Source organism: Aedes aegypti, chromosome 2 (genome assembly GCF_002204515.2).
Source record: "Aedes aegypti strain LVP_AGWG chromosome 2, AaegL5.0 Primary Assembly, whole genome shotgun sequence".
NCBI classification, from domain to species: Eukaryota; Metazoa; Arthropoda; class Insecta; order Diptera; family Culicidae; genus Aedes; species Aedes aegypti.
The window spans coordinates 455,380,510-455,396,459 of NC_035108.1; the positions used below are offsets into that span (position 1 = coordinate 455,380,510).

General features: G+C 36.4%; 1 protein-coding gene across 7 annotated transcripts in view; it reads left to right on the forward strand.

Moving 5' to 3' along the window:
• LOC5570859 (ATP-binding cassette sub-family G member 1) overlaps positions 1-15,950 on the forward strand; it is a 129,623-nt gene that overhangs the window by 108,027 nt on the left and 5,646 nt on the right. For all 7 annotated transcript variants that reach the window (XM_021848098.1, XM_021848092.1, XM_021848096.1 and 4 more), the window contains exons 8-10: positions 13,040-13,208; positions 13,666-13,766; positions 14,087-14,242. In XM_021848098.1, the coding sequence (XP_021703790.1) occupies positions 13,040-13,208; positions 13,666-13,766; positions 14,087-14,242 (426 nt within the window). The remainder of the gene's footprint in view (positions 1-13,039; positions 13,209-13,665; positions 13,767-14,086; positions 14,243-15,950) is intronic.

The following is a 15,950-nucleotide window of genomic DNA, read 5'->3' on the forward strand; positions in this document are numbered from 1 at the left end:
GATGCGTTTCCTCTGATTAACCCCAAACAATAGAGTTGATGCCGTCTTGCCAGTAGAACGATTCGCTGTATTGTTCAAAAGAAACTCCGCATCAATAAGTACTGTGTCCCAACTTCTACCTGATTCCTCAACCAATTTAGCCAGCAGTGGTACCAACGTTTTGTTGTATCGTTCCACCTGACCATTTGACTTAGGGCATGCGGTAGCAACCTTTACGTGTTTAAACCCATGATCTTCCACAAACCTTCCAAATGCAAGGGACGTGAACGCGGTTCCTCTATCCGAAACCAGCACCTTCGGAGTCGAATAAGATTGAAAATATCCTTTCAAAGCTTTCATCACTTCTTTTGTGCTCGTGGTCTTAGTTGGGAAAAGTTTCACAAATTTTGTGCAAGAATCAACGACTACAAAAATGTGTTCATTTTTTCCCTTACTCCGCTCTAATGGGCCCAGATGGTCTACATGAACTACTTCAAAGGGTACTTTTGGCTTGTCGATGTCTTGCAGATTTCCGTCAAACCGTTTGTTTTTGGGATTATACGCAATGCACGTTATACAAGACTTTGCGTGTTGTTGTACGTGATCACGCATTCGTGGAAACCAATAAACTCTTCTTATCAGCTCACACACTTTATCAACACCGAAATGTCCCATTTGGTTATGGAACTTATTAATAACCGATGGTACCATTTTCTCCGGAACATATACCAAAGATTTTCGTCCCACTAGTTTATACAATATAGCATTTCTTACTTCGAAGTCTTTTGCTTGCTGCTCTTCGACAGAAACCACAATCCTTCTTACTTCGGGATCTTGTAGCTGCGCAACACACAAAGCATCATCAAACACGTTTGGACCGTATTTTTCCTCTACTAGTGTATGCACATTCGAACGAGAGAGTGCATCCGCATGCTGCATTCTGGCCCCCGAACGGTGAATGATAACAAACTCATATTGTTCGAGATACATGGTCCAACGGGAAATCTTCGGGTTGATATCCCTTTTCTCCAGAGTTTGCTTGAGAGAATTGCAATCAGTAACTATGCTGAACTTCATACCGAATAAATAGGGCCGAAAACGCTGTAAACAGTAGATAATCGCGAGGGTTTCCAATTCGAAACTGTGCAACTTGGACTCCGGTACGGTCGACTTCCTGCTATGATACATGACCGGGTGCATCATACCATCATCACTTTGTCGTTGCAACAATACTCCGCCGAAACCTGATGACGAAGCATCGGTGTGCAACTCGGTTTCTGCATTCGGCGAATAAATACGTAGAACAGGTTTGGATATTAACGCCTCCTTCAAACTCTCAACAGCGTGGAGATGATCAGCGGACATTACAAACTCCCTATCTTCCTTTAGTAGTTCATACAGTGGGCCTGCTTGTACATTAAAACCTTGGATGAACTTTCTAAAATAGTTGACAAGACCCAGAAAAGGTTGCAGGCTTTTCCGAGTGGTAGGGATTGGAAAGTTTTTAATTGATTCCACGTGTCGGTCGCTTGGCTTAATTTGGTTGCATTGCACCTCGTAACCCAAGTAATCCAAATGTGTTTTGACGAATTGGCACTTAGCGAACTGTAGCTCCAAATGGTTGTCTGCTAACGTTTGAAACACTTCGTCTAGTGTTCGAAAGTGTTCACTCAATGTATTCGAAGCGATGAGCATATCGTCAATGAAAACTATTACTCGACCCTCTTTGATATAACGTTCCAAAACCTTTGTAATGAATTTGACAAATATTGCCGGAGAATTGGCATAGCCAAAAGGCAAACGATTAAACTCATATTGTCCACTGTCAGTCACAAAGGAAGTGTACTTCTTTGATTCTTCGGTTAAATCCACATGATAGAACCCATTTTTCAAGTCTAACGAAGTGAAGTACCGTTTACCCTGTAGTTTTGCCACTTGGTCCTCAATTACTGGCATAGGGAAATGGTTTCGCTCTACTATCTTGTTCAAAGGCTTATAGTTCACACACATCCGAAAGGTGATGTTGCGTTTCCGCGTCAGAACTACTCGCGACGTGTAGGGTGAGTCACTTTCACGTATAATTCCCTGTTGCAGCAAATCCGATACTATCTTATCCAACTCCTTTCTTTCAAACACACTAAGGCGTTGAGGAGAAGACGAAAACACTTTGTCCTCCTTCAAACGTATTTCCGCTTCAAACGTCACCAAAGGCTTGTTGGGTCGTGGTCGATTCAAATAACTTCGCTGCAGTAGGTTTTCCAACTGAACACGACAAGACATCGTCTCCTTATCATCGCCTACATCTAAATCCATCCCCAACGCAGAGTCATCGCCTAACATACACTTTCCATCAATATTGCCAAGCATAAACCATTCATAGTCTGCCGCATGAACGGTATCGTTAGGTTTTAGGTATAATCGTTGTATACGATTCACTATCAAAAAGTTTCTCCCCAAAATAACGTCTATCTGCATGGTATCATCAGACACAACCAAAAATCGCGCTTGGAAAACTTTACCTAACATATTCAAAGCAGCATCGAACTATCCTAGAATCCTAACTTTGGAACCGTTCACACCTACAACTTCCTCACTGTTTACATTTAGAATCAAATGCTTAGGTAGCAGTTTTCTTTTGATTAAATTTGTATAGCTACCTGTATCGATCAGAGCCATCGATCGAAAACGCTCTCCTGCTGCCTCGATCTCAATTTGCTGCTGCGAAGCCTGGTCCACGGTGATTTGATCGTCCGCTTCTTCGCCCTCGAATACCGCATGTGTGGTGGATCGTTTCACTCCGTCGAATCTACTGGTGACATCTTGCTGTGCCGGTCGTGTAGCTGCTTCGCGGGCTGTACAAACATTGGCTGTATGACCAACACGTAGACACTTGTTGCACCGTTCTTTGCGCTGTGGTTTTGGACATTCCAGTGAGCGATGACCTACTTCACGGCAGTTGTAACAAATCACTTCTGTTCCCGGGGCTGGTGACACTGAATTTGCTTTCGGTTGTTTGTAGGTGTTTGTGGGAACCATTTCCATGTTTGAGGCAATCCACTTTATGTGTTGCAACAACTCCAGCGTAGACGTATACTGCTTCGCAAGCAAACTGCTGTAGACCTTATCGTGACGTAACCCTCTAATCATATACTTCAATGTAGCTGACACACTGAAATCGCTCTTCTGTGCAATGGCGTCTACACGGTACACGTACGACTCATATGATTCTCCTTTCTCGATTTTGACTGCTTCCAATTCACGGTGAACATCGGCCTCATCATACGTTTCGGGGAAAGCGATAACGATCCTATCCTTAAACTGTCGCCAATTGAAAATCCACTCCTCATGCCGTCTGTACCAATTTGCAGCCGCACCCGCCAATCGTGTTGTTGCGTACAGCAGGCACATTTGCTCCGACCAGCCATAGATCGCACGGAAATGGTCGATTCGTCGCAACCACTTACACACTCCGTCTCCCTCTGCATATTCGGGAATTAATCGCCCAACGTCGTAGGGATGCAGGTTCAATGCTTGCGTCTCGTGTCGTTTGGCAGCTCCAGCCACTTGCGTCTTGGGTACAGTTTGATCGTTGTTCTCCTCGTCTTCCACGTCGTCTCTCTGCTCGTCGTTTTCAGCGTCATAAAATGGCGGATCGGTTTGCTTTCCGGTCGCGTCTTCCGCCAGCTTTGCAGCCATTCGTCTCGTCAACGGCATCGTCGCAAAACTCGTTGAAGCGCCAATCAATCCGTTTATTCGTCGTTCTGGTCGTTCCGCAGCGCTTCAGGACATCCGGATCCCACTTCTGAAGCTGGAGGCTCTTTGCAGAAAAAATAACGACACTGTAACTGAATTTTGCACGTTTTATTACCACTCTGTGGCACTCCTCAACTCAGACTGACAATCGTATTCTTTTTTGGAGGGAAACCTAACATTCAAGGGGTATAACAATGGTCAATTACTTTTTTGCTCTAAATACAAGGGGATATCAAATGCTCTCTTCTTTCACGCTTACAACCCTAATTTCCAATAACACCAAACAAAGGGCTTAGCTAATACAAACAACTTTGTAGAAAACCGTTTTCTTCTAATGTTCCATTCTAAAGCTCAAAATGCATCTTTCCGCGTAAAACTGATTCCTGGACCACTGTGCATTGGTGTAGTTTTTTTTCCATTAGATATGGTGCTTTTGACAGAGATGTTTCCATTTTTTCTTAAGTGGGGGAGGGGGGGTTACCATACTTTTGTATCTGGCAAAATGTAGTCATAAAAATACAAACTAAATTTAGATCAGGGATCAAACAAAAATATGCTTAATTCTAATTGCCAGAAAAACACAAGTTTTTCGCAAAATTAAGCAAAGCTTTCAATTTTGGTGACTTTTTCGCGCAAACAGGCAGATCAGATTCTCACCGTACCCACCTGATCTAGTACTGCAAGTGCTATGCAAGAGTAATAGTGTTATAAAATGAGTAGCATAGTATTTGATTTATCAATTGTAGTAACAAGCTGAGTTACATAAGATTAAAATTCAAGAAATAAATTCATTCGAAATTGTCTTCTAGAAGTTATTTATTTATTTTTATTTATGTATTTATTTTTAACCTAAAAATTTTGAAAGAGGGAAAAGCCCCTTTGAGTGATTTCCTTATGAAATTCTTCTCAAAAAGGCACAAAACCTCTTTGTCTTTTCAAAATTATATTACAAAATGATAATAATAATAACATATAAATCTAAAGGCTCAGGCGGCATTTATCCATTGCAGAGCCAAAAATCTTGAAAAAGGGCCATGACTCGAAAACAACTTGATTCTTTCTTTCTGGCGTTACGTCTCCACTGTGACAGAGCCTGCTTCTCAGCTTAGTGTTCTAATGAGCACTTCCACAGTTATTAACTGAGAGCTTATGCCAATGACCATTTTTGCATGTGTATATCGTGTGAACAACTTGATGCGATCCTTAAATGAGTTTATTAAAAATCTATAAAGTATTTTCAACGAGGGTAAGAATTTACTTCCCAGAATATCACGAACAGATTGAGGGAGCAAACGATGATATATTTTCAAATTTCTAAAGAAAGTAATTCTAGGTATAGCAAAACGCGTACAATGAAAAACAATATGGTCAATATCCTCATAAGCAACACCACAATCACACAAATTAGAATCATTGATGTTGATACGATACAAATAACTATTACAAATATAATGATTGGATATAAGCCTCGATAATGTACAAATAAAATTTCTTCCGACAGCAAAATTTTTGAACCAACTAAATCGACTAACATTAGGTAAAATTGAATGACACCATCGTCCTTTATCACTAAAGTCCCATGAAAGCTGCCAATTATTTAAAGAATATTGTTTTAAATCTGTAAAATATTCAGACGAAGAAATTTGTCTTTTGAACATACTGCCACAACGAACCCCTAATTTAGCTAAAGAATCAGCTTGCTCATTACCATAAATTTTAGAATGAGCAGGAACCCAAATAAATTTAATGATGTATCCCTGAGAATGCAAATAACATAATTCTTTTTTCAGCAACAACATAATGTGATGAGTTTTAGAATTGAAATTAATGGAATTGAGTGCTTTCAAACTACTCAAGCTGTCTGAACATATAATAAAAATATTTGGAGTACATTTTTTAATCAAAGAACAAGTAAAATACAAGGCAGTTAGCTCAGCTATAAAAACTGAGCAAGGAGATTGTAATTTGAAAAAATAAGCAGAATAATAATTATAAACTCCAAAACCAGCAACATTTTGGATTAATGATCCATCAGAAAAGTAAAATTGATGTGAATCTAATCCAACAAATTTACGCCGAAAAAATAAAGGAGCGAAGCAAAAATACTCATTACTAGGAATTTGTTTTAATTCTTCATATAACGATAAATCAATCATAGGGTGAAACGAGTGAACATCAATATCAAAATTATGATAATTGACTGTAGAAATTGTTGTAGGAACAATATTCAAGAAGAACAATATTTGTATGAATCTAAAATTTTGCAAGTGGGATTTATATCATTTAAACATTTCAAAACATCAATTATTGGGTGTTTTTTCACAAAACAATTCAACATGAATTTACAATTCAATTCATGTAAGCGAGTTTTAAGTGGAATCACTCCAGTTAAAACCTCAATAGATTGAGTGTGAGTTGAATTCATTAATTTTAAACAAAATCTTAGACACCGAAATTGAATCTTTTCTAGCTTACAAAAAGATTGACTAGCATTTACAAAAGTAAAACATCCATATTCAATAATAGATCTAATGGTCGTTTTGTAAAGTGTAATTAAATCAGTAGGATGAGCCCCTGTTATGGTTCTAAGGAAATTTATTCTTTTTGCACAAATTATCTGGATATATTGAATATAATAAATCTTCGAGCTGTTTAATAGAATACCTATAAGTAGATGAAAAAAACGAATTTAGTACTATACCATTTAATTCCACTAGAGTTTGTATCCTTAGACGATAGACAAAGGGATGACATACGATTTCAAATCTAAGGTGGCAGAACATATCTTTTCAGAAGAACATACAATTACGACGGCCGATATCAAAATTTTGAGAAATGTTTCTTCTCCTTGGAAACTGGATGTGGCGGAGAGTCTGTAAATTTGCAAACAGGTACCTACGACGCTACTCAACAGAGACAACGGCAACGGCAATACATGGCTATTCAACTTGGTACCTACTAATCGTTCCCGTGATGTACCTTTCAGCATTTAAAGTTTCAACAAAAGAGGGATGGAATGTACCTAAATGCTCATAAATTTTAAGTTAAAAAAATAATGGGTAGGGAAATACGTTTATACCTAGTGTTAATATATAATCATTGATACGATGGTTTTCTTCAAGTCGAGTCTAGTACACGACACTGAAGACGGCCTTACAGTTGTGGTCGAAATACTGTCAAAGGATACAAACTCTAGTGGAATTAAATGGTATAGTACTAAATTCGTTTTCTTTTTCGTCTACTTATATTGAATATGTTTTTTCCACAATAATTTTGAATCAAATTCCTAGATATTTGTAATCATCAACTTGTTCAATTTCGTGACCAATAAGATATAATATTGTTTGCCCAAATTTCAATATTATTTATGCACATTGCATAAAATGACGAATAATTTCTCTATTATTACCGCTGATAGAAATAACTTTATCATCGGCAAATTGATAAAAAATAGCATCCATTCGGAATAACAGTAACATTCTTTCCATAAGCTTACGAAGACATGACAATAAACTTATTGGTCTACGACTATCAGCTAACGAAGGACCCTTGCCTGATTTCACAATACTTACAACCTTAATAGAACGCCATTCCGAAGGAAGAATATTTTGAAAAAGGAATGAATTGTACAATTCTAACAAATGTATATGAACCAGCCTAGGGATGAAAATCTCCTTAATAAAGCTATAATAATAATAACAACAAATGTATTTTTCCATCATGTGGTAAATTTTGCAAAACAATAAATTTAATATTATCAATTCCCGGAGACGTGTTTTTTGTAACAGATAATGCTAAATCTAATTCTTCTAATGAAAATGAAGCACTAAGTTAAGGAAAATAATTATATCTTTGACAATTTTCAAAATTTATGGATCAAGGAACAAAATCAGGACAAATTTTAGAGGCAAATTTATTAATCCAATCTTTAGAATATTCTTGAATATTTGGAGAAGAAGAATTATAATTTCTAAAATTTCTAGCAACAGACCAAAGAGAAGATAGAGAAGATTCTTTATAAAAATTTTCTATAAAATTTCTCCAATAATTCCTTTTTTTTTAATTTGGTAATCTGAATAAATTTAGCTTCAGCTTTACAGTATAAAAAATAATTTTCCCTTGATCCTAAACGACGAAATTTTTTAAAGGCATCGGATTTATTTTTTAAAGCCAAAGAACAATCACTATCCCACCAAAATGAAGGATATTTGTTCCTTGGAGAAATTGGAGTAATTTTATATTTTTGAGATTTTAATAAACATTTAATTATAATTTCGCAAAATTGTTTATAATTACCAAGTGGAGATAATGAATCATCAAAATGAAATAAGATCCGAAAATTTTATCCAATCAACATTTTTACGTAAATCAGGCTTGAGGGATTCATTAGATGATTGTCTATTGTCATTATTACAAACTTCGATCAAAATAGGTAAATGGTCACTACCATTAGGATCATTAATTATTTTCCAAGGAGAAAGGAATGTTAAACTATTAGAACAAAGTGATAAATCAATACATGTATGAGGAGTAGGAGGAACAGCAATTCTGGTAAATGATCCATCGTTGAGATTATTCAAATTCAATTCATCAATCAAATCCAGGATCAAATTACCTCTACCATCACTATTCCTACTACCCCAAGCAGAGTTATGCGCATTAAAATCTCCTAAAATGTAAAATGGAGAAGGTACATTATCTAATATAGTCTTAATTTCTGATAATGAAAAAGGATAATTTGGAGGGATATAAAAACATATGACAGAAAATTCCTTATTCAAATGTTTAACAGAAATAGCAATGTATTCAATTGAAAAATTGAAAGGTAAATTTAAATATTTAAATTGAATATTTTCACGAACACCAATCAAAACTCCTCCTGCTGAAACATTTCTATCTTTTCTAATAATATTGAAAGTCGAAATATGTAAGCGTTTACTTTTCACCAACCAAGTTTCGCTTAAACAAAATATATCTATATTGTGACTAAATAATAAAGCTTTTAATCTATCAATTTTGGGTATAATGCTACGACAATTCCATTGTAATATATTTAATTTATTGGTAGTAGCCATTACACTGAAAATAAAGAAGAAAGGAGGGGTTCAAAAGAATTTATCTTTTCAAAAATAAACGCAAAAAAGGGTAAACATTTTTTAATCAAATTTTTCCAAAAATCACTAAATCCTAATAAATCTAAGATTTGTTCCAAAATTTTCAAAATGGAATTTTCGAAATTTTCATTATTATCAATATTTTCCCTAGAACTTTCATTAGCAAATGTATTTTCACCTTCAACTTTTTGAAACCCAGGAATCGTTTGTGAAGTGGAGGAAAATTTTTATCAAATGATGTAGAAGGCTGAGGATCAGAATTTTCAATATTTTTGTTACCAGCTCTTTTTCATTTTGTGGGAGGTTTATATATAAATTGATTAGACTCATTATTTAAATCATCATTATCATAGTCAGATAATGCATCATAAATATTAGAAGAAGTAAAATCCCCAGAAGCTTTTAAGATCTCTGAATAGGAACATCGATTTTTGAATTTGATTTGTTGATTAAACAATCCTTAATAGAAAAATGAGTCTGTTTATAATAAATGCAAGCATCAGAATGTTTATCACATTCAGATGAAGAATGTGAATCTCCACATTTGGAGAATTTAGGTTTATTTGAACAGTAAGTAGAAGTGTGTCCAAATAAAAGACAATGCGTGCAATGCATAAGTTTGGGAAAGTAAAGTCTCACACTAAAACAAATATTTTTAATTGAAACAAAATCAGGAAGAACAGAACCTGCGAATGTTATTTTAATACAATCAGAATGAATATAACTTGATTCATTCCCATTGAAAGGTAATTTAGACAAACGATTACAGTCTAAAATTTTGACGGGAGCAATAGATTTATTTTTGAAAATTCCTAAACCATAATTACGAATGTCATCGCAACTCAAATATTCGTCATAAATTACGCCATTTATCTCGCACGAATCGCAAGGGGCATATATGCGGTATGAATTTCCAAATAAATTAGATTCTAGGAGTGCATTAGCATCTCCACGAGAACCAAAAACTACCCTTAATTTATCCAGCGAAATTTTTCTAATTTCTTTAACAGTTTTATATTTTTTGTAAACTTCAGCCGAAGTCAAAAGAACATTAATTGGTTTATCCTTCTTTCTAAAATATACAGGATAAGGACCAATGAAAGTGGAAGGAAAAATTTTAACTCTAAATGGTTTAGTATCTGAAGCAGGAAGATCAGAATGATCATCATCTTTAGAATTTGAAGATTCCCCGTCAGTTTCCATATCGAGAAAACTGCGGGGAATATAAATAAATAATAAGAAGTTAAGTGATTAACCAAAGTTAAAACTTAAAAGAAAGAAAAATGAACTAGAAAAAATATACTTAACAAAATCCAATCGAAATCTTGTTCTATTTCTCCTTGAACGGAATGTCTCTCCTCAATTCCAAAGCACGTAAACTGGATCAATCCAATTCTCAATCAGCTTGTTTGGAAAATTTTCTCCTCCTGAAAAAGAAAAGAAAAGACGTCGAAAAAAACACGTCTTGATAATCCAAGGCCTGCTACAACAATGACTTCTAGAAGTTAACAGGTTTAAAAGTAACTTTCATATACTTTGAAAAGTAAATTCTCATAACTGTTATAATATTCCAAGTTATCTGTCGAAAAAAAAGGGTTTCGACTGTTTATTTCGTTCATAAAGGCTAACAGTTGGCGCCAGCGGCAAAAAGTACAGACAACAACCTTTCGAACTGGCCGCCGAGCAGCAACACTGATGTTTGCATTTCACTCACTGATCGCTATGTTAGATTCTCAAATTTTTCAAACTTCCCACACAAGCCCATGCAAGAATGGTAGTCGAGAGCTGTCAAAACGTATGGAAAATAATGAAAAACGTACTTCAAGCGTGTGCTAGAATAAGGGCGTAAGTCGCATGGTCGATTTCTCTTCATCGATCCTCTCTTCTGTAAATAAAGACGACAAGGCGCAAGTTTGTCAGCATTTTTTCACCTCAAGACGCACGACTGCATCGCTGTCTAGCGTCCTGGAGTGAAAAATGCTAACAAACCCGTATCTTGTCATCTTTATTCACAGAAGAGAAGATCGATGAAGAGAAATCGATCATGCGACTTACGCCCTTATTCTAGCACACGCTTGACTTGTAATTAGGAAACTGGATCGAAAAAGTAGTGAAATTAGAAATTAGAAATCAAGCGACGTTAGCGACACCTTCGTGAGCTTTGTGCTAGTGTAATAGCCGGTAGCGCCACTTCCGCCGAGCATGACGACTAAGCTACAATAAGCGTTTGTTATATCCACCGTTCCAATTCCAATGAAATTCGCGAACCTTCCCCAATAGGCATATTTTACCAAATTTAAATTTAAACCTCAAAGCATCCTTATGATGTGCCTGGCTACGTTATTATAAAAAGTGTCGAATAAAATTACATGTTCATAAGGTCCTATGCAATTCAAGTTTGTCAAGTCAAATATTACAAATTGCACGTGAAAAACCAATAAATAGCTATAACTTTTCCAAAACTCAATCGGTTTTCATAATTTTTGGACTGCAAGTATACTAATTGAATAGCATCTAAATCATCATGACATTTTGAGTTTTTATTTAGAATTAAGCTATACATTTTACCCCTCCCTACTCTAAGGATAATGGTTTTATGCCTAATAAGTGCGAACTGTGATTAGCGACTTTCAATAAATGCTGTCAAAACGATCAAACTTTATTTCACTCTCACTAAGGCCATCTTCTGCAGAGTTAAAAATCGTATGACGATCATTTTTTATCATAAGGCATATAACGCTGCTGAAGATGGCCTAAGCGTCAGCATTTATCGATGCGAACAAATTCGTAGGTAGGACAACCCTGGATCGCTATATGAGGGTTACCTCCTTCACGTTCGTTGCCATAGATAGATATATGGACAAATCTCTATCACGCCAGTGTAACGGTTATTTTATTTTATTTTTGACAGTATACTCGTACACATACTTAGTTTCTAGAAGTGGTTAAAGGATCTCGGGAATGTTCCCGTGGTCGGAGCTTTTCCGGTGAACTTTTGAATTTAACGGCTCGAAGACATCATCTTTCTAAGTGCATATTCTGCAAACTAAAAGTTTCATACATCTGATCAAGATTGTTGTTGATTTATCATTAGGTCACAAAAATAGTGACTTTAATTACCATTTTTCTGAATAAAGTGAATTTTTACTGCAAATAGAGACTTTTTAGTTATCAGGTCGAAAAAAGTGACCAAGTCAATAAAAATTGACTCGCGTTTAAGGCCTGCATACGCCCTGGGTCCCTATGACGTGCATTCTTATAATGCCCCCAACCGTGTGTCTAATAGGAAACCTGACTGTAATATTAAACTTTCATTTGAGAAAAAAAAATCCTTTTAGGTCGAAGAGGAATCAGAAAAGTTGGGCAGGCTTGATCTAGGCGTTTCTGTCGTCACCGAATGCTTGGCGTTGGGTTGTTGGATTTGGTATATTGGAGCTGGAAGGTTTACTTGCGTTGGCTATTTGTGGGTAGGTAATGAGAGTGTAGTATGAATTGCCACTTCGCCGACCACTAGACGCCATGATTCCGCTTTAAAATTATTACTGACCGAAAAGCCAATCCAAGAGGGATCAAAGTACATTTCCACCGGTCGTCTTCACATTAAGTTATAAATATGCTTTGTAATGTGCTAGTCGATATTTATTTTAAATTATTGTATTTATGATTTATGCGTCCAATATTCAATATGAACTAGAAAAAATTCCAGATCTCAAAAACTTCCAAATCTCATGCCACAACCTATCACACTTACGTATATTCCAAATCTTAAACCTCTCGATCCATTCATGATCACCCTACTCTTCACGAGACTATCCACAACACATTCCCATAAGGAAAAATAAAATTACAAGCAACAACACTCTTCCAATCGGACAGCATGTTCAACCTTCCCGCTGCACAAACCAGTCAATCTTCCCTAGCTCACACTGAGTCTAATTCTAATAATTATTCTATCAACTGCCACTGCTGCTAACCGGTTCGCGTAGCTACAGAAACGTTTCGCACCTCGCTCAGACGGTTCTCGATCAATATTCCATAGATGAAATATGATGAAATGCGTGATTGCTGGGTAACTTTATTTCTCCTTCCGGAACCGGTTCTGCTCAGTGGGTGATTCTTGTTGATGGCTTTCGTTCGCTGAAACAATCAATCTATGCTTGTCGATTAATGGTAATTTTTTTTTCGCATTACAGTTCCTGTTGGGTATTAGGCTTTTCGCACATGCCTCCGTCGCCACTTTGTTCGGATACATCTACCAAGGAGTCGGGCCGAACGCCAATCAGGTACTTGCCAATTACGTCTACCTGTACGGTTCCATGCTGATGTTGGTCTACACCGGAAAAATGGCGGTTGTTCTATCATGTAAGTACATACTGCAGGCAACTCTCTGGATCTAGATATTGAAGGGACCATCGAGTTATAGAATGGCAAAATCAGTGCAACTGAGCTCACGTTCTATGTCTAAGCTGAAACTCTGGACAAATTTAGGATTATAGGGCCGGTTATGAAGATTTTGATGATAGAGGTCCACAAATTTAACTAATTTTTCATAGGCTCAAACGCTATAAGGCATTACGGAGCGAATTTCATCATATTAATGAATTGGTTTCTGTTACACATTAATCTGGATGTGCTCAATATAATTAAATATTTATCTCAAGTATATAACTGACCGCAAGTATACCTTTAAAAAATCTGGGGAGCACCGTGATTGTATATCGCATTATCTTGATTCTGAATATCTAGAATCTAGAAGAGTTGACTGTATTGGAATCAAATGGCTGTTTGTCTAAAATATTCTAATCGATCTCTGTTCCAGTCCAAGTTGAAATGGAATCACTCACCCGAGAACACTTCAATCGATGGTACAAACTGGGACCCTACTTTCTTTCGGTATTGATCATCGAAGTTCCAGTTCAGGTGAGTAGTCAAACACGTCCGAACTCAAGTTCAAGTTGTCAAACAAGTTTGCCCGGAGGCTCGTCTGTTCATTCCGAAACATAAGATGAGTGTCAAGCTCAAATATTGGCTCAAGCCAAAGAACATCTTGACAAACTCGCTTTCTCGCCTCAAATAAGGCACGGTAAATAGAAAACAATCTCACTTCAACACCGCCTTCGCCGAAATCTCGTACAAAAACCGGCGACATCCCCGAAACTTGTTTGCGCTTCCATTACTCACTACACCGGTTAACAACTTCGTTCGTTCGTTCGTACGCTCATTCATGCATTCGTCCACAGATCGTCTGCTCGTTGATCTACGTGGTGATAAGCTACCATCTGACCGGCAACTACTACACCTTCGACCGGTTCGTGCTGTTTGCGCTGTTTTGCGTCGCGGGATCCATTTCGGCGCAGGCCTGGGGCTTCTTCATCGGAGCGACGCTCTCGATTAAGGTGAGTGTGGAGCGAACGAGGGCGTGAGATGCGAGGTCATCCATGTGAGAGAGCGAGAGTGAGTGTGAACATCGGAAGTGAGGAGTGATTGCGAGAAAGGAAGTTGCATGCAAGTGTGAGATGGATGTTTTATGGCATCGGTGTTATAATTTCAGGGATGCTAGATGTATATAAATGTTTTCATTTGATTTTTTTGAGTTAATTATAGCTGTTTTAACTTTTATTTGATGAACAAAATGATCTGGCTAATAATTGATATTTGTTAAATATTTAGTTCATGGATTTTTTAGGTATTTCTCTAGAAAAATTAATTGAATTACTTTCGAAGATGCTCCCTAAAATTTATCTACGGATTTCTTCTTAAACACCTACAAACACATCCAGGCTTTCCTACAAGAATTCTCAAGAATTTCCTATGCGAATTCCACCATGATTTGCACCAGAAATTCTTCCTGGAATGTTTTTCAGCTAGTTTTTCAGATTCCTCGAAAAATTGCTTTAGTTGGGTGATATTATTTCATTTCAAATATTATTTTGGAGATTCAACCAGGTATTTTCTCAAAGATTATCTTGAGTTCTTTTATAAATGTCGACAAAGAATCCATCAAGAATTCATACATAATTGTGGGATACTCAAATAATTCAACCAAAGGGTTTCGCTAGAATTTATTTAGAGGGACTACTTCAATGATTTCTCCATGAATTGCCTAACGATATATCTTGTCTTTAAGCGATATAAAGCGTTATTTTCAGGATGACATTTTGAATTCTTCGGAAAATTCCTCTTTCGTTATTTTGTCCGGGATACATGCAGATGTTTTACTAAAGACTACTAATGCTTGCTTTTAGCTGTGCACTTAGGAAACAATTGTTTCTGGAATTTATTCAACGATTTCTTCTTGAATCCCGAAAATGAACTATGTGTTTCTACAGCAATGTGTTTTAAAATCTCAACAGGAACTTCTTCAGGAATTCTTGAAAGAACTCATACAATCTGCTATTTTTCTCGAGTCACAGAGTTTCCCAAGTTTTTTTTTCTCTCAAGGATATTACATGAGTTCATCTAGCTCATTTTCATCTCCTCACGATTTTTACCAGAGATATCTCTTTGGAATTTCTTCAAGAATTCCTCCAGCGAATAATCTATACGTATCTCTAGAGAAATCTCCAGGAAATCCTTCGAGGACTTATGCTGAGATTATTTCAGAAATCCCGCCTATGATTTCGTTTAGAATATTTTGTGGTTTCCAGGTTCTATTTTCATGTCTTCAATAGATCAATGTAGAAGGAAATCCTATAAGTTTTTCTCCGGAAATTTCTTTAAAAAAATCTTCCATAAACATTGCTAATAATTCTGACATTTTTTTTAGATTTTTCACCATGAAATTGTTCAATTCCTTCAAATAGGGAAGGTGTACCGGTATTAACAATAGTACCAGTTTTTGCCATCCCGGATTTTATACCGTTTTAGGACACAAAAGGGTAAATATCGTTGCTTTGGGATGATACTGAAACATTCTTAGAAAATTATAGAAAAATCATTTTTCTTAAAATGTTTACTCCTATACACTTTATTGCGCCACCCCATTTTCAATTGAAAAATAAAGATTTTTACAAGTTTTTATATTTTTCCTTCTAAACATGGATTGAAAGCTTTCGTTTAACTTATTTATTGATAATTTTCTTCCCGTCTAACTGACTTTTGATT